The sequence below is a fragment of the Mirounga angustirostris genome, unplaced genomic scaffold (assembly GCF_029215605.1).
Source record: "Mirounga angustirostris isolate CCGP_5_RB_7025 unplaced genomic scaffold, mMirAng1.0.hap1 SCAF_6, whole genome shotgun sequence".
Taxonomy (NCBI): Eukaryota; Metazoa; Chordata; class Mammalia; order Carnivora; family Phocidae; genus Mirounga; species Mirounga angustirostris.
Window position 1 is genome coordinate 42,885,919 of NW_026991714.1, and position 20,161 is coordinate 42,906,079.

Genomic DNA, 20,161 nt, shown 5'->3' on the forward strand with positions numbered 1-20,161 from the left:
TAGACTCCAAATGGTTGAAAGACCTCAATGTGAGACAGGAGTCCATCAAAATCCTAAAGGAGAACACAGGCAGCAACCTCTTCCACCTCAGCTGCAGCACCTTCTTCCTAGAAACATTGCCAAAGGTGAGGGAAGCAAGGGCAAGAATGAACTATTGGGACCTCATCAAGATAAAAAGCTTTTGCACAGCAAAAGAAACAGTCCACAAAACCAAAAGACTACTGACAGAATGGGAGAAGATATTTGCAAATGACGTATCAGATAAAGGGCTCCTATCCAAAATCTATAAAGAACTTCTTAAACTCAACACCCAAAGAATAAATGATCCAATCAAGAAATGGGCAGAAGACATGAACAGACATTTTTCCAAAGGAGACATCCAAATGGCCAAGAGACACATGAAAAAGTGCTCAGCATCGCTCAGCATCAGGGAAATCCAAATCAAAACCTCAATGAGATATCACCTCACACCAGTCAGAATGGCTAAAATTAACAAGTCAGGAAATGACAGATGTTGGCAGGGATGTGGAGAAAGGGGAACGCTCCCACACTGTTGGTGGGAATGCAAGCTGGTTCAGCCACTCTGGAAAACAGTATGGAGGGTCCTCAAAAAGTTAAAGATAGGGCTACCATATGATCCAGCAATTGCACTACTGGGTATTTACCCCAAAGATACAAATGTAGGGATCTGGAAGGGTACGTGCACCCTGATGTTTATAGCAGCAATGTCCACAATAGCCAAACTGTGGGAAGAGCCAAGATGTCCATCGACAGATGAATGGATAAAGAAGATGTGGTATATATATACAATGGAATATTATGCAGCCATCAAAAGGAATGAGATCTTGCCATTTGCAATGACATGGATGGAACTGGAGGATGTTATGCTGAGCGAAATAAGTCAATCAGAGAAAGACTTGTATCATATCACTTCACTGATATGAGGAATTCTTAATCTCAGGAAACAAACTGAGGGTTGCTGGAGTGGTGGGGTGTGGGAGAGATGGGGTGGCTGGGTGATAGACATTGGGGAGGGTATGTGCTATGGTGAGCGCTGTGAACTGTGTAAGACTGTTGAATCACAGATCTGTACCTCTGAAACAAATAATACATTATATGTTAAAAAAAAAAAAAGAAGAAGATAGCAGGAGGGGAAGAATGAAGGGGGGGAAATCGGAGGGGGAGATGAACCATGAGAGACTATGGACTCTGAAAAACAAACTGAGGGGAGGGGGCTGGGGGGATGGGTGAGCCTAGTGATGGGTATTAAAGAGGGCATGTTCTGCATGGAGCACTGGGTGTTATACACAAACAATGAATCATGGAACACTACATCAAAAACTAATGATGTAATGTATGGTGATTAACATAACATAATAATAATAAAAATAAATAATAGATTACTGGTTGGAGTGGAAAAAAATTATAAAAGGCATCCAATTTGGTAAGGAAGAAGTAAAACTGTCACTATTTGCAGATGACATGATACATATGAAGCCCTAAATACTCCATCAAAAAAATGTTAGAAGTATTAAATGGTTTTGTAAAGTTGTAGGATACAAAATTAATAAACAGAAATCTGTTGTGTTTCTATATACTACTAATGAAATAGCAGAAAGAGAAATTAAGAAAACAATTGCATTTACAATTGAACCAAAAAAGATAAGATACCTAGGAATAAATTTAACCAAGGAGGTGAAAGACCTATACTCTGAAAACTATAAAACACTGATGAAAGAAATTGATGACACAAACAAATGGAAAGACATACCATGCTCATGGATTGGAAGAATTAATATTGTTAAAAGGTCCATAATACCCAAAGAAATCTACAGATTCAATGTAATCCCTATCAAAATATCAATAGTATTTTTCATAGAACTAGAACAAATAATCCTAAAATTTGTATAGAACCACAAAAGACTCCAGAAAACATAAGCCATCTTGCAAAAGAAGAACAAAGCTGAAGGTATCAGAATCCTAGATTTTAAAATATACTACAAAGCTATAAAAATCAAAACAGTATTGCACTGACACAAAAATAGACACACAGATCAATGTGAGTAGATCTATGGATAAATCTATCCATAGGTCTATCCATAGGACATAGAGCCCAGAAATATACCCACACTTATCTGGTAAATTAACCTATGACAAAGGAGGGAAGAAAATATAATGGGGGGGGGAAGATAGTCTCTTCAATAAATAATGCTGAAAAAACTGGACAGCTACATGCAAATGAATGAAACCACTTTCTTATACCATACACAAAAATCAACTCCAAATGGATTAAAGACCTAAATGTGAGACCTGAAACCATAAAAATCCTGAAAGAAAGCATAGGCAGTAATCTCTTTGACATCAGCCTTAGCAAAGTATTTTTGGATATGTCTCCTCAGGCAAGAAAAACAAAAGCAAAAATAAACTATTGAGATTACACCAAAATAAACACCTTTTGCACAGCAAAGGAAACCATCAGGAAAACAAAAAAGCAACCTAGTGAAAAAAGAAGATATTTGCAAGTGATATATATAAGAAAGGGTTAATATCCAAAAAATATAAAGAACTATACAACTCAACACCAAAAATAAATCCAATTAAAAATGGGCAAAAGACCTGTATAGACATTTTTTCCAAAAATGATGTACAGATGGGGATGCCTGGGTGGCTTAGTCGGTTAAGCGTTGGACTTATGATTTCGGCTCAAGTCATGATCTCAGGATCATGAGATCAAGCCCCGTGTAAGGCTCTGTACTCAGTGTAGAGTCTGCTTGAGATTGTCTGCCTGTCTCTCTCCCTCTGCCCCTCCCCCCTCTTGTGCTCTCTCTCACTCATTACAATAAATAAATAAATACAATCTTACAAAAAAAGATGTACAGATCACCAATGTACACATGAAAAGATGTTCAAATCATGAATCATCAAGGAATGTAAATCAAAACCACAATGAGATACCACCTTATACCTGTCAGAATGACAAGAAATAACAAGTGTTGGTGAGGATGTGGAAAAAAGGGAGCCCTCATTCACTGTTGGTGAGAATGTAAGTTGGTGCAACCACTGTGGAAAACAGTATGGAGATTCATCAAAAAATTAAAAATAGAACTGCCATAAAATCCAATAATTCCACTACTGGGTATTTACCCAAAGAAAATGAAAATACTAATTTGAAAATATGTATGCACACCCATGTTTATACATTATTTACAATATCCAAAATATGAAAGCACCCTAAGTGTCCATCGATAGATGAATAGATAAAGAAGATTTGGTATATATATTCAATAGAATATTACTCAACCATAAAAAAGAATGAGATCTTGCCATTTGTGACAACATGGATGAGACTAAGAGGGTATTATGCTAAATGAAATAAATAAAAGAAAAGCAAATACTGTATGATTTCACTTATATGTGGAATCTAAAAAAACAAAACAAATGAACAAATAAAAGCAGAAACAGACCTGTAATACAGAGAACAAACTGGTGGTTGCCAGTTAGGAAGTGGATGGGGGGATGAAAAAAATGGATGAAGAGAAGTGAGAGGTACAAGCAAAAAGAAAAATTATATTCTTCTTCCTTCTCTGGTGGCTCAATCCCTCAGGGATCCAACCTGTACTCTAAATGATGTTAAGTGTGAGTCTTTGTGTCTTTTTGTACATGTTATGCATTTGATATGGGTTAGGAACTTGTGAGAAATTACAAGTGTGCTTACAAAGAAGCAAGTTGAATAGAGTTATGACTTGACACCACAGATTAAAATCTCTTCTGCTTCTCTTCTACACAGCAAGACTTAGATCTTTTCTTAAACAACTTCACTCAGGAATAAGGAAAATTTTTGGATAAAAGACCAAGGCTTTTCTTTCCTACCAATTCATTCACTCCTCTGGGAGCCTCACTCAAGTCTTCACTCCCCTTAGATACTATTTTTAATCAACATACCTCTGCTGTGGGCCAGATACTGCAAGTATGAAGTTATTTATTGCCCCTTGCTAAGCTGCATTTCTTAGCAGTTCAGTTCCATTTCTCTTTTCTGTTCCCATTTTGTTTGGACTCTAGATGGCAAAGTACAAAGGATTATTGACCTGGTTGGAAAAATACCGGTTACCTTTCTTCTGTAAAACCAACTTGTGTTTCCATTACATTCTCTGTCAGGAGCTCATCAGTTTCATTAACTCCCCAGAAGGAGGTAAGCATGAGAGTGTGTGTGTGGAGAAATGTGGGAAACTAGGCTTCATAATAATCCTGTCCCTGTTAGTTCTATAGTAAGGTACAAATACTGGCCACCTTTGTAGCCTTAGATGTGAGGGTGTCTCAGCTTGTACTACAGCAGTAAGCGAAACCTTAGGCTGAAAAATTGGTACCTAGAGCAATAAGCAGGAATCAGATAGGTTGTGTGTATTAGTTGTCTCACTGCAGCCAGAAATGAGAGAATTACTGGTGGATACACAAAATGGCAAAATTGCCTAAAATATATCCAGAATCAACATAGCTCATCACCATCATTGCTCCAACCTGGTCTAAGCCACCATCGTTTCTCACCTAGCAACTGAAATCATCTCTTAATTAATCTCCTTGCTTCTTCTCTTGTTCTCCTGCTCACAGCAGCCAGAGAGAGCCTTTTAAAACTTAATTCAGATCATGTCACTCCTCTGCTCACTGCTCCATACCCCCACAAAGGGCTCCTGTCTCAGTGTAAAATCCAATGCCCCTACAATGGCCTTCACGGTCCTAGAGATGTGGTTCCATTACTTTTAAGACCTCATCTGCTCCTACTCCCCCCACCTTGCTTACTCCATTTCAGTTATACTTGACCTCCTTGCAGTTCCTCAAACATGCTGGACACATTCTCACTTCAAGGCTTTGTACTGACTGTTCACTCTGCCTGGAATGCTCTTTCTTCATATATCCACATTGGCTCCCTCTCTCACCTCTTCAGATCTCTGTGCAAATCTCACTTCCTCGGTGGAGGCTACCCTGATGACCCTAATGTCCACTCATCCAACTCTTGCCCTAGCACTCTCACCCCCCTTTACCCTCTCTTACTTTTTCATTTTTTCCTGTAGTGCTTATAACGTTCAACCTTACTAGATAATGTATTTATTGTGCTTATTGTTTATTATCTGTCTCTTTCACCAGAATGTCAGTTCCTTGAGGGCAGGGATTTTCTGTTTGCTGATGTATCCCAAACACCTAGAATGGTACTAAGTAGTAGACATGTAATAAATATTTGTTGAAAGAATGAATTAATAACATTTCCATCTAGGGCTGAATTGATCATTTGACTCTCAGCTCCACCCTGGGGAAAGTCAAGATTCAGGAGATACCATTGAGTAAAATGTAACAAAACACCCAATATACTCATCTCCTTCCTTCAATATATATATTGGATTGGCAAAATCACTGTCAGGTGGGGATTACAGAAGGCAAGAGGTCTTGGTCAAAGGGTATTTTTAATCTGTGGATTGTACTGTGTTTGTGGGTCCCTCGTATTATGCATGTTACTAGAGGGTCTGTTTCTTTTTTTTTTTTAAGATTTTATTTATTTATTTGACAGAGAGAGACACAGCAAGAGAGAGGGAACACAAGCAGGGGGAGTGGGGGGAGGGAGAAGCAGGCCTCCCGTGGAGCAGAGAGCCCGATGCGGGGCTCAATCCCAGGACCCTGGGACCATGACCTGAACCGAAGGCAGACGCTTAACGACTGAGCCACCCAGTTGCCCAAGAGGGTCTGTTTTCTACCTTCAAAAGTACCACATACTCATAACCGGCTCATCTAACTGGCCACTATTTTTCCTCACTAACTCTGACTGAATGGGGGTCTAGCTGTGTAAGGCTGAGAGAGGTGCTGGGAAAAGAGCTCATTCTCTCTCTCTCTCTCCCTCACTCCATGGACTTTTCCTGGCAGCCAAGATGATGAGATGGAGAAAAGCAGACCAGTGGCTACTCCATAAGTGCATTGGTGGGGTCAGAGGGATGTGGCGCTTCTGTACCTACCTCAACAGCAGTACAGGTAGGTTCTTGGAGTTGTTTCTGGAGCCTTTGCAAATTCTTAACAGCTTCCAGGCTGTCCCAGAGCACTTATTGACAGTAATGTATGTATATGGGAAATATAATGTTTTATATTTTTGTTTGGGTAAAAGTCTTTGAAAATGGGTCCACAGTCCAAAGCAATCAGAATGCCTTTCTTTTATTCATCCATCCATCCATTCATTTAACAGTGTTTGTTGAGCACTGAACAAGAGCCATAAATCCCCACTTAATAAAGCTGCCACAACGGTGGGGAAACAGACAAGGAACAAGTAAATAAACAAATCCCTATAGCACAAGTGTTGGGATGCACTGCTTTCTGTTCTGTTGGGTCCAGTGGTTGATGAGTGTGGGAGGTCAGCAGCCAGCACTAGCTGACACTCCAGTTCAGCAGCGTTAAGTTTCATCTAAGCACAAGCTCTAGTTTAAGGGTAAAATCCTGTATTTCCAGGGAGCAGATAGGGAAGAGCTATACAGACTACCTTTTAGTTTGTCACTCAGACTGCAGCCCTGGCAAAGATGTGAAACAGGGAATGTAGTCTTTTGCACCTTTGGGCTCCATTATTCTTCTTCTGGCTGTTCCTAGTCCATGATATAGCAAAAGTTCTTTTTTCTTCTCATCTTCATTTTTTTGGATAAAACTCAAATGTTTCATGATCCATCCTCAGAGTCTAGCAGTTTTCCCTAAAGTGACAGTTTTTCTCACAACAAAAACAGAAGTCACAAAGATCCCTATCCATTAAGTCCCTTTTCCCCATGCCTCCATCTGCCCCTATATTATGGCATTACTAGAGACGATGGCTTAACCTAAAGAAGTGACTAATGGTGATATTGGATGCGACAGAGCAGGCTGATGGTGGGGAGTGGTATCAGCTGCTACACCCAGATGCAACCACTGAAAGGGCAAGGTAGCTCTGTGCTTACCCTTTCTAATCTGTAGGTGAAGAGCTGGTGGATTTCTGGATCCTTGCTGAGAAGATCTTGAGCATAGATGAGAAGGACCTGGAAATGAGAGACCACTATCTGTCCCTCCTCCTTGTGCTGAAGGCTACCCATCTACAGGAGGGCTCAAGAGTGGTAACTCTCTGCAACATGAACATCAGTAAGAATGATAAAGCATATCTGAACTGAAATTACTGGGGGATGTAACAAAGAAATCAATTCAGCATCTGATAACAGTCTCTCATTTTGCAGACTGCTACCCTCTCCATTTTCTATGTATCAGGGATGCCACTGGGAACCCTTAACAGGGAAGTGTTGCAAGAGACCAGTTATCCTTAAACTTCTTCCTGAGATATTACTCACCAGTAAAGGTTGGCTGGAAGGAGTGAGGAGGAATTGGGACAGGGTAACTAAACAGCTCCTGCATCTTCTGAGACTGCATGGCTTGTCTTTTTTTAAACTGAGATTCCCTAGAGCAAACTACAGCTCACAGGCCAAACACAGTTCATGTAGCCTATGAGCTAAGAATGTATTTATATTTTTCAAGGGTTAAGGAAGACAACTGTGCAGCAGAGCCTGCATATGGCTCTCAAAGGCTAATATAGTCACTATTTGGCTTTTTACAGGTTTGCCAGCCTCTTCTCTAGAGTATCAGATTCATCTAAATTTATTTATTTCTTTATTTGTTTGTTTAGTTATTTACTTATTAATTAAGTAAAGAGACATTCCTAACCCAAATATAAATGTCTTCCAGAATATTTGCTGTTTGGGATTAGTCGCATTCCTCTATTCATAGAGATAATTGAGAATTTATGACATTAAAATCAGGGCTAGTAATGACTCCTTCAAATTATCCAATCTAAACCCCTTCCTACAGGCAGATCTGACTCAGAAATCCCATTCTTAAACATATTTCCTTGTGCCTTTTGCTTTTCTCTACAATAACATCCAGTTGTCTAAAAAAATAATTCAAGGAATCCCATAAACTGGCTTATTTCTATGGGGAAGAAGGAAGGTAATCAGAGAAAGGGGTCACCGTTCCCTGAGAAAACCCTAAAAATGTGTTTATTATATATTTGTCCTGTCCACACCCCAGGGTTGCATGAAGAACAAATGAAATGCTATACACAATGACATTTGGAAAAATTCAAAAAAACACTCCCAACATCATTATCATCACCATCACTACATCATTTTCATCTTTCATGTCTCTTGCTTCCAGAGTCCCTCCTGAACCTCTCCATCTGGCATCCCAACCAGTCAACCACCAGGAGGGAGATCCTGAGCCACATGCAGAAAGTGGCTCTGTTCAAAATTCAGAGCTATTGGCTCCCCAACTTTTACACCCATGCCAGGACAGTTATGGCCAAGGAGGAATCATGCCAAGGTCTGATGCAGGAATATGAGACTCGCCTGTGCACCATTTGCTGTACTCACATAGGAGGACTCCCTCTAAACATGAGCATCAAGAAGTGCCACCACGCCCAGAAGCAGTACTCCAGCAGGAAGACCAAGAGGAGGATGTGGCAATTGATAGACCATGGCTCTACTCTGGAAATGGATACCAAGCCAGACATCAACATTATGCCCTGCCAGGAGTTGTGTTCTCCAGAGAAGGCCACATACAAATACAAATATATGCAAATGTCTTCCCCAAAAGTGACTTCTTCAAAAGAGAGAATAATCAGTTCCCTGGAAAAGGATATTTTCTATGCCAGGAAGTCCAACATGAAGAAGAAAGCGAAGAGCCACCTCCACGTGGAGGGCCTCTTTGAGACAACATTCTCTACACACCTGAGGACTGTCACCCCCATCATCAATCACTCCGGCCAGATGACAGTCAAGAAGGCCATCAAGCAAAGCATCTCCTTAGGATACACCCACTGGGCCTTGTGTGCTGATGCCTGTGCAGGGAGTCCCTTCCGGGACCACCTGAAAAAGCAGAATTTGAAAGTGGAGATCCAACTCTTGGACCTCTGGCAGGACCTGCACCATTTTCTCAGTGTCCTGATGAGTAACAGGAAGACTGGGAATGCCACCTTTCGGCACATGCTGGGCAACCGAATTTGTGAGATCTACCTGAATGAACAGATTGGTCCATGCCTACCGCTTAAATTGCAAACCATTGAAGGCCTGAAGGAGATGCTGCCTTCTGGGGATATAAACCCCTGGATTCCCAGAGCCCAGAGGGAGATCTGCAAGGTAGGCCATGCCTCACAGAAGTGGGTTAGTACCTGGAAGATTAGGTCAAGACTGACCAAAAATCTTATATGGTCATCTAGACTGGTTAAGTTAATGATATAATTACCTACATAATTCTTCACATATTGAAGACTTGGTTGATCTCTTAGGAAAAAGCTATACAAATTTCCAAGAAACAGCCAAAATCCAAAGTAGAATGGAAGTGGGCGAGTGGTCAACATCCAATTTTATTTCTTCTTTAATTTCCCCTTATATGGAATCTCCCAAAACCAGGAACCTCAGAGTGTTCTACTGAGGGAAATTCTAAGAATTCCATTCCAAACATTATGTATTGAAATGCAGGGTAAACTAGACTAACCATTAAGGAAATGGCCAATTGGTAGGAGTTTATTCTTATCCCAAAACATTAGATAAAAACTATGCAACTATCCTGAAGACTCATAGGAGAAGAGGTCCATAGCCTGAATATTGTAGGGTCAAGATCTTGGCAGAAAACAAATGGCAGAATCGAGTTGGGTAGCAGATGAAAGCCTGGTACAAGGGACTGCTTACAAAGGAAAGAGCATGAGGGTAGGGAAACCACAGGAGATAGTGCAATACCTCAGGGCCAGGAAGGGTGGGTCACTTCTCTCCCTCTGAGACCTGAAGAATTGAGGAGAGGGAGTAATTACCAGAATCAGGAGAGAAAGAGGTGCATGGGGTGGGACACTTGGCAGGAACTCTGTCAGTAGAAGTGTATAGCCAGTCCTCTGTGATCTGGCCAGAAGGGATCAAGGGGAATAGCTAATCCCAAGCTCACTCTCCTCCTGCTTTCCCATCTCCTGCTAGGACTCCTAACTAGATCAATACAACGTGAGGTCCAGGGAGCCTGTTGATGTGGTCCATACAGGTTAATTTCCCAAGGCACAAACAGAGTGAAGAAGGATAGAGAGTAGATCTGGAAGGGCAGGTGGATATAAACAACTTATTTAGTGCATTAAGATGTATTTGCCTTATAAAGCATGTGTAAACATATCACCTCTTTTAGGCTTCTTAGAACCTCAGAGACGGACAGGGTAGTACTACTGCCACTGTTGTACAATTGAGGTGAACGAGACTCCTGGAGGGTAAGTGGATTAGCCCCAAAGGCACAGAGCAGGCTAGTGGAGAAACCAGGATCAGAACCCAGGAGGTCTTGGCTCTAATAAAAGCACAATCTCCAGTACATCTTAGTTATCAACAGTTACACATTGAGTAGATCAGTCCAGTGGATGCACAGCCATAGCTCTCCTTTGCACAGTTCTTTAGTGGAAGGCCAGAGGCCCCGCTTTTCTTTGTGGAGGTATTTGGAGCTAGAGGCTTAGACTGGGGCTGTGCTTTTTGGATCAGCAGATACACACAGCAAAGCCCCCTGCCTGGACCTTTGTCTTCAGTGATATTGATGGTATATATGGTATTTGTATATAGGTAAGACTAGCCTTTCACAGTTTCTCAGGTTAAAAATCTTGATATCATCCATGACTTGCCTTTCTGTCTCACACCCATGTATAGTCTATTGGTGAATCCTGTTGGCTCGACCTTAAAAATATATCCAGAATCTGGCATGCCTCCCCTTCCCTGTTACAACCACTCTTGTCCAAGACCCATTCAGTGCCACCTGGATTACTGCAGTGGCCTCCTAACTGATGCCTGTGGATTTGTCCTTGGAGATGACAAGCAGGCGCATTTCCACACTGGCCATGGTGATTCTGCAAAAACATAAATTGCATAATTTAACTGAAAATAATTAAAAGGAAGTGAGTGGGGACCTTGAAAACAGATGGCCTTCTGTCTTCAGGAAAATACAAAGTCCTTGCCAAAACTGACAAGGCCTACATAATTTCTCCTCTACCTCCCCTCTTTGGCTTCATCTTCCACTGCCTCTGGGCACATCACTCCAGCCATGCTAGGCATACTGCCTACTCAGTGGCAGTGCTCCGACTGTGTATAAAGTGCAGATGCTCACACAGCTGTGCCCCCCACTCCTTCAGCTGTTGGCTCAAGTCATCTCAGTGAGGCCTTCCTTAGCCACTTCATATAAAATTTCATCCCATCCCCACTTTATTTTTCTACTTAGCATTTATCATTATTCAGATCCAACCATCCATTCTTACATACATATGTACATACATACATAAACTCTGTGTGAGTGTGTGTATAATACATGTATAATCCTTACAATGTACATGTATGCATATGTGCATACAATATACATCTATTATATACACATATACTTGTATTATTTTTCAGATAGATGCATAATATGTATATATGTTTAACTTATTTTGCTTATTTCTCTCTATGAGGGCTGGGATTTTCATCTGTTTTGTCAGTACTGTCTCCCCAGCATTTAGAACACTACCTTAGGGTATAGTATTCAGTGCTTGATAGTGCTGATAGACATTCATGCTCAATAGATATCTATTGAACTAATCAATCCCATTTAGCAGTGGTCCCTCTTTTGGCCTTGCCCAGGGCTATCTTTTCTGTTTGGAGACAACTAGATTCTGTGAGAACTCTGATTTTCATCCATCTCTTCAATCATCCTCCAATTATCCAATCAACCTTTGCGAATTGCCTATAGCATGCCCACTGATATGTCCATTTCCTAACTTCCAACTCACCAATGTGAAAACAGTCTATGAGCAGTAGGGGAAAAAGTTTTTAAAGTTCTGGCTGGGTCACTGTTGGGCTATGTGGTCTTGAACAAACCCAAAGTCTAAATTCTTGAATTTCCCTAGGTCTCTTTGCCTCATATATAAAATGAGAATTGGGACAGAATCATATTTTGTCATTGTATTTGTGGATTTAATAAGTTTATGGATACACTGAGAATACTGTACTGTAAAAGGAAATGGGTAGAGAGAAGTAGGTGTGAACCTGGAAGACAGAGCATCAGCTTAAAAATTGCCTTGGGTTCTAACCAAAGAGAGGAGGATTGAGAGAAGGTACTGAAGATGGCAGGAGTAAGGAGTTCCACAGACACTGGAAACTATTTACTATCTGGCCTTTTATGCACTGCTCTCAGGATGGGACAGGAGAGTTTACCAAGTGATAGACAAACTGAATTCTGAAGGAAACCCTAATACATTTTAATGGAAAACAATTATAGAGTGAAACCATATGATAGTTGTCTTTCTCTGCTTTACTTATTTCACTTAGCATAATTACCTCCAGTTCCATGTCGATGCAAATGGTGGGTATTCATCCTTTCTAATGGCTGAGTAATATTCCATTGTTTATATGGACCACATCTTCTTTATCCATTCATCTGTTGAAGGGCATCTTGGCTCCTTCCACAGTTTGGCTATTGTGGACATTGCTGCTATGAACACTGGGGTTCATGTGCCCCTTCTTTTCACTACTCCTGTATCTTTGGGGTAAATACCCAGTAGAGCAATTGCTGGGTCATAGGGTAACTCTATTTTTAACTTTTTGATGAACCCCCATACTGTTTTCCAAAGTGGCTATACCAACTTGCATTCCCACCAGCAGTGTAAGAGGGTTCCCCTTTCTCAACATAAAGAATAGCACGGAGGACATTGGGGGAAGGAAGGGAAAACTGAAATGGGGGAAATCAGACAGGGAGACGAACCATGAGAGACTATGGACTCCAGGAAACAATCTGAGGGTTTCAGATGGGAGGGGGGTGGGGGGATGTGGTAGGCCAGTGATGGGTATTAAGGAGGGCATGTGTTGTAATGAGTGCTGGGTGTTATACGCAAATAATGAATCATGGAACACTACATCAAAAACTAATGATGCACTGTATGGTGACTAACATAACATAATAAAAAAACAATTATAGAAAAAATACATATATATTAAAAATAGTAGGTCAGGGGTGCCTGGGTGGCTCAGTCATTAAGCATCTGCTTTCGGCTCAGGTCATGATCCCAAGGTCCTGGGATCAAGCCCTACATTGGCCTCCCTGCTCAGCGGGAAGCCTGCTTCTCCCTCTCCCTCACTTGTGTTCCCTCTCTGGCTGTGTCTCTCTCTGTCAAATAAATAAAATCTTTAAAAAAATAGTAGGTCAAATTTTATTTATTTTTTACTTGGATTCAGTTAGCCAACGTATAGTACATCATTAGTTTCAGATGTAGTGTTCAATAATTCATCAGTTGCATATAACACCCAGTACTCATCACATCATGTGCCCTCCTTAATGCCCATCACCCAATTACCCCATCCCCCCTCCTCCCCTCCAGCAACCCTTAGTTTGTTTCCTATAGTTAAGAGTCTTTCATGATTTGTCTCCCTCTCTAATGACTTCCTATTCAGTTTTCTCTCCCTTCCCCTATGATCCTCTGCACTATTTCTTATATTCAACATATGAGTGAAATCATATAATTGTCTTTCTCTGATTGACTTATTTCACTTAACCCAATACCCTCTAGTCCCATCCATGTCAATGTAAATGTTAAGTATTCATCCTTTCTGACAGCTGAGTAATATTCCATTGTATATATACACCACATCTTTAACCATTCATCTGTTGATGGACATCTCAGGTCTTTCCACAGTTTGGCTATTGTAGACATTGCTGCTATAAACATTGGGGTCCAGGTGTCCCTTCGGATCACTACATTTGTATCCTTTGGGTAAATACCTAGTAGCGCAATTGCTGGGTCATAGGGTAGCTCTATTTTTTTTAAGCTTTTTTTTAAGATTTTTTTTTTATTATTATTATGTTCAATTAGCCAACATATAGTACATCATTAGTTTTTGATGTAGTGTTCAATGATTCATTAGTTGCAAATAACACCTCTATTTTTAATTTCTTGAAGAACCTCCATACTGTTTTCCAGAGTGGCTCTCCCAGCTTGCATTCCCACCAAGAGTGTAAGAAGGTTCCCCTTTCTCTGCATCCTCTCCAATATTTGTTGTTTCCTGTCATTAATTTTAGCCATTCTGACTGGTGTGAGGTGGTATCTCATTGTGGTTTTGATTTGTATTTCTGTGATGCCAAGTGGTGTGGAGTATTTTTTTCATATGTCTGTTGGCCATTTATATGTCTTCTTTGGAGAAATGTCTGTTCATGTCTTCTGCCCATTTCTTGATTGGATTATTTGTTCTTTGGGTGTTGAGTTTGATAAGTTCTTTATAGATCTTGGATACTAGCCCTTTATCTGATATGTCATTTGCAAATATCTTCTCCCCTTTTAGTTTTGTTAACTGTTTCCTTTTAGTTTTATTGACTGTTAACTTTGCTGTGCAAAAGCTTTTTATCTTGATGAAGTCCCAATAGTTCATTTTTGCTTTTCTTTCCCTTGCCTTTGGAGATGTGTCTAGCAAGAAGTTGTTCCAGCCAAGGTCGAAGAAGTTGCTGCCTGTGTTCTCTTGTATGATTTTGATGGATTCCTATCTCACATTTGGATCTTTCATCCATTTTGAGTTTATCTTTGTGTATGGTGTAAGAAAATGGTCTAGTTTCATTCTTCCACAGGTAGCTGTCCAACTTTCCCAGCACCATTTATTGAAGAGACTGTACTTTCTCCATTGGATATTTTCTCCTGCTTTGTCTAAGATTAGTTAACCATAGAGTTGAGTGTCCATTTCTGGATTCTCTATTCTGTTCCAATTGATCTGTATGTCTGTTTTTGTGCCAGTACCATACTGTCTTGATTATTACAGCTTTGTAATATAGCTTGAAGTCCAGCATTGTGATGCCACAAGCTTTGGTTTTCTTTTTCAACATTCCTCTGGCTATTTGGGGTCTTTTCTGGTTCCATACAAATTTTATGATTATTTGTTCCAGCTCAGTTGCATTTCTATACACTAATGATGAGACAGAAGAAAAATTAAGGAATCGATCCCATTAGCAATTGCACCAAAAACCATAAGATACCTAGGAATAAACCCAACCAAAGAGGTAAAGGATCTGTACTTTAAAAACTACAGAACACCGGGCGCCTGGGTGGCTCAGTTGGTTAAGCGACTGCCTTCGGCTCAGGTCATGATCCTGGAGTCCCGGGATCGAGCCCCGCATTGGGCTCCCTGCTCAGCAGGGGGTCTGCTTCTCCTTCTGCCCTCTTCCCTCTCGTGCTCTCTGTCTCTCATTCTCTCTCTCAAATAAATAAATAAAATCTTTAAAAAAAAAAAACTACAGAACACTTACGAAAGAAATTGAGGAAGACACAAAGAAATGGAAGAACATTCCATGCTCATGGATTGGAAGAATAAGTATTGTTAAAATATCTATTCTACCCAGAGCAATCTACACATTCAATGAAATCCCTATCAAAATACTGTTGACATTTTTCATAGGTCAAATTTTAAAAAGTAATTATAGGTTTAGATATTATTTTATTATATCTATTATTTATTACTATTATTTTGCTGCAAATCTATTTCTTCTAATGGAAAATGCTTATTAAGCACTGTTTGTTAAGATACCAATTAGATCACTTATTCACTAGTTATTAGAGTCATAAATCTTTTAAGCTACAAGGAACATTAACAGGGTACTCATTTCACACATGTTTATTTATTATTCATATTTAATATATATATTTAGAGATTATCCACTGGTCAGTCACATCATATTACATTATATATTGCTGATATTAAATCACTAAGCTGAATTTTCTCAGGAATATATTTCACTCCAGTTCCCCAGGAGCCCAGGAGATCTGATGAAGTTAATATAACTCGTACTCTTCAACTCATCTTTTGGCAGCATGACTGGGGCGGTTTGTGGAAACAATCTTATATTTCTTAAAAATTACTGTTGTTGACTCATTCCCTGCAAAATAATGCCTAGACTACTTAGCAAGGTATTCGAGTCCCTTCTGGATAGTCCCAACAAAACTTCACTGCCTCATTCCTTGCCACTATGCCACCCCTGTGCTCTTTGCAGGATGCTATAGCTCGCCTATTCTGGAGTCAGTACTCATCCTTCTCAAACATGTCCTTTCCCATCTCTGTGCCTTTGCTTAAGTGCTTCCTACTGGCCGGAATGCCCTTTACTCAACTTCCATATGGTGAGCTCCTACTTATCTTGCAATATGCAAATTCTGTTTAAAATTTCCTTGCCTTTATGAATTCTTTCTGGATTTCCTGGACTCTGCTCCCGGAGAACTTTGTTCACCCTTATACTGTAGCATGTGCTATCCTGAGCTGTTCATCATGCTAGAAGGTGAGCTCCTCGAGAACAAGGTTTGTAGCATATTGATCTGTATATTCCCAGCCATTTGCATAGTGCCTGGCAGAAAGGAGGCCCTCAGAAACTATTTTTCAAATAGATGAACGAATAAAGGTGAGAGTACAGACAAATAAACCTAGCTGAGCACTAGCTCTTAGGTGTTTTTGTTGTTGTTGTTGTTTGTTTGTTTGTTTAATGTAATGAAATATTCTTCACAAGTGGGTAAGGTCTTCAAGTGGGAGATATTAAGAGAAGACACTTCAAAAAAGATCTTTGGTTTTCAGGACCATTTTGAGAATCAAATGAGATGGTACTTTATTTAGAAAAGAACAAGGAAGTATGAAGATACCAAGTAATTGTCTTTCAGTAATTTGTTATTCTTTTCTTAGACAAATATCAATTACAATTCTCTGAGATTCAGAGCGAGACTGCACAAGCCGCCATATTCGGGGAGACATAGGTTGCCTCCTGGTTGATCATGGCTAATGTTTGCTGTTCCACTATATCTCCAAATTAGAGAATCCAGAATCTGCAGCCTGCTCTTTTCCCACGTGATCACTAGCACAAGAGATGCAGCGAACTGAGCATCACCTCATAACGCTTATGTCCTGTTTGGATTTCAGATGCTCAGCTCCTGGTATGATGAATTTCTGGATGAAGAGGACTACTGGTTTCTCATTTTTACAGTAGGAGGGACTTTGAGTTGGGGAAGAATCATGAGGTTGTGGGAAGAAAAAAGAGTAACTGCTCTCTTAGAAGCCTTATTTGTCAAAATAAATGAAATCTTTATTTTTCCTAGAGGCCACTAGGCATTGACATGGTCCCCGATATTCTAAACATAAACCTCAAGGAAAAAGACTCAAGTGCAATAGCTGATTGTGAAGAAGTCACATTCATATAGAATTTCTCCATTATAGAAATGGGTTTGATTAGAAGAGGGTGGGGGTTGGTGTGTAAAGGAGCAACGGTTCTTAACAAAATGAAAGCAATCAGCATAAGTTCATGTGACAAGGAGGCACAGGAGGACTGGGCTGTTACAAAAATCTTGCTGCTGGTGTAGTTCCTATAGCAAATGCTCTTTGCCCCCATCCCTTTCTCTTAGACTCAGGCCAAGTTCATCAGCAGCAAATGGCATAAAAAAGGATCTATAAGTAAAGAAGAGAACATTCTTCTTTACAAGAGGTGTGAGGAATCCCTGGAGCTAAGCCAGGGTTTGGCTAACATGGAGGAAATGGATTCTATGCAGTGGCAAAAGATAGCTACTGAGGACCTGAGACAAGGCGGGTCTCTCCAGGTAGAACTAAAGTCTCCAGTGTTCCAAGCAGGTAAAGGCAGTCACCATAATTTTTTGACCCTAACATATAGGCAACTGGGAAATATTAATATTTAACATTTAGTGATTATTTACTGCACATCAGCACTGTGCAATGCAAAGATTGCCTCATTTGATCTTCAAAATAACCTATGAGGTAAGTACTGAGTAACAGCGGCACAGAGAGGTTAAGTGACCTTCCCAAGGTCACACAGTAAGTGGCAGAGCCAGGATCTCACTGACTGGCCACTTAAGTTTGGCCAGACTCATGCTCATCAAAGCATCACCTTAGCTACAGAATAATTCATTTTTGTACATCTGATAAGCATATTCCACCTTACCATACCTCCTCCAGAGTAAGATCCAAAGCATTTCTGTGAATATATTTTTAATAGCTACTCTTCTCTCCCAACATAACAAAAGCAGATCACTCAGGCAGTGGAGAGGAGTGGGTAGGAACACAAGGCTCTGCTGTCCCAGAGGACTGGGTTATATCCTAGGTCTGCTAGTGACTGTAAACTTGGGCAATGTATTTAACCTCTTTGTAAGCCCCAGTTTTCTCATCTTTAAAATGGGGCTAATCATAATAAGTTTGCTGTTTGTTGTGAAGAAGCTCCAAGGTCACCTATGAAAGCTATTACCACAATGCTTGGCAATAGTTAAAAGTCCAATAATGTCAGCCATTAATATCCAAATTGAACAATTTGCTTTAATTATCTATGCTGAGGCAGTCAGAGTACTACAGTATTTCTCAAACTTCAATCCACAATAAACACATTTGACGTCAGGGAACATGAACTTGTATATATGTGTGTGCATATATGTGGAAAACATTTTCACAAAGCAATACTTACCCTTATTATATAAGATGATTTCCTCCAATATTCTCTATTCTGTTTTATTCTATTTCATTTTGTAAAAGCTGGCAATGACAATTTTTCGACATATTATTGAGTCATGACCTGCACTTTTGAAAACACAGAAGAGGAATAAGCCAAAGCTTTGAAAATTCAATTCCACTGCTTCCTTGCTCAGTGAGCCTGGGCGAGTTACTTCATCTCTTTCAGCCTCATTTTCTCAACTATAGAGTGGGGATAATGGCCCCTACTTGGTAGGATTGTTGAGGGGATTGGAGGCAATGCATTTACACAGCAAACGGGTGCTCAATAAGTACTTGTTAGATTATACTAAAAAAAAAATCAACTTTTTAAAAACTTTGATGTGCACTCCATATACAAAACAAGATGCCTTGAATGCTTGCCTCTCAGAGCCATGCTTGGGCATGAGTTATTAAATCTAGCATGAACAAACCCTCTGTTTCATATCAGAGTTTCACCTTCTCTCTAAATCCTGAACATGCCAGAACCTGTCCCAGAAATCAAGAGAAAAGTGGAAGAAAGGATGGCTGGTAAATTTCATTTACACACACATACTTGGCAATAGGTATTGCTTTGGTGGCCTTGGAGTGTCAGGGATGGCCAGGAAGAGTGAGAACCACTCTCCATAAAGATGCTTCTTCCCTCCCCCAGCACACATCATTATTTCCTCCACCACTGCTTTTTTTGAAATGCAATTCTGGCCCGATAAAGGTCCTCCTGTATATTTGCCTAACCCAGGGCCCTGACTCCCAGGTGGGCTGATGCCTCCACTCAGGGTACACCATAAACTCACAGTGCATCAGAGCTAGAATACTCTCAGCTTTTATATGGAGAAAATGAGTCTCTGAGAAGTGGAAAGACTTGGCCAAGTTTGCTTAGCAAGGGAGGGATTGGTCCAGGACTAGAAACCTGGATCTATTGTAGGAATGATCTACTGCTCTTACAACTTACGGCCAGATTCCCCTGGCTGAGAGATGATAATGATAACAGTGACAATGCCGACATAAGGACGACTAACATTTGTGGGTCCGTACCCCAGCATTCCTTCTAGACTCCCACCAGTATAATCTTCAGAAAGTACTGGACTGCCTTGGGAGAGTTTCTGAAGAACTGTGTGCAATTAGACTTACTTTAAACCCCAGAACTCACAACATGATTGAGTGTTTTCACCTTAGTAGGAGGCAAGGTGCTGCTAATCTGCATCTATTGTCCAGTACATGACTAAAACTTCCCTTGATGTCTCAGCATTCCTGCCTCATCTTATTTTGGATGCAAAAAGGCATTCCCTCTCAATTAACTATGTGTAGCTATAAATAATGTATGCTATTTCTAGAAAAAATAATTTCCTCTCGAAGGACAATGATTTGCAGCTATTAATGATATTCACATATATGAGCTGTCAATTGTGAAAGTAATTCCCAAAGACAGAGAAGCAAGAGAGAAAGTTCCTAGCATGTTATTTCCCATATATTATCCCTAAGTGTATCAGATTCTTTGAAGCAATAGCAGAATGTTTGAAATACATTTGCAATTCTTTCCCACAACAGATGGCTACTTTGAAGGGGTTAGTATTCATTTGGATAAATTACTTCTTGTATATGTGTTAACAATTAGTACCTCTTTCAAAATCATATCT

General features: G+C 40.2%; 1 protein-coding gene across 1 annotated transcript in view; it reads left to right on the forward strand.

Annotated features, from left to right (window-relative positions):
- Positions 1-20,161, forward strand: part of RGSL1 (regulator of G protein signaling like 1) — a 134,843-nt gene that overhangs the window by 58,498 nt on the left and 56,184 nt on the right. Inside the window, exons 5-10 of the mRNA XM_064595523.1 lie at positions 4,060-4,189; positions 5,908-6,012; positions 6,970-7,131; positions 8,194-9,173; positions 16,959-17,021; positions 17,438-17,660. Of these exons, the coding sequence (XP_064451593.1) occupies positions 4,060-4,189; positions 5,908-6,012; positions 6,970-7,131; positions 8,194-9,173; positions 16,959-17,021; positions 17,438-17,660 (1,663 nt within the window). The remainder of the gene's footprint in view (positions 1-4,059; positions 4,190-5,907; positions 6,013-6,969; positions 7,132-8,193; positions 9,174-16,958; positions 17,022-17,437; positions 17,661-20,161) is intronic.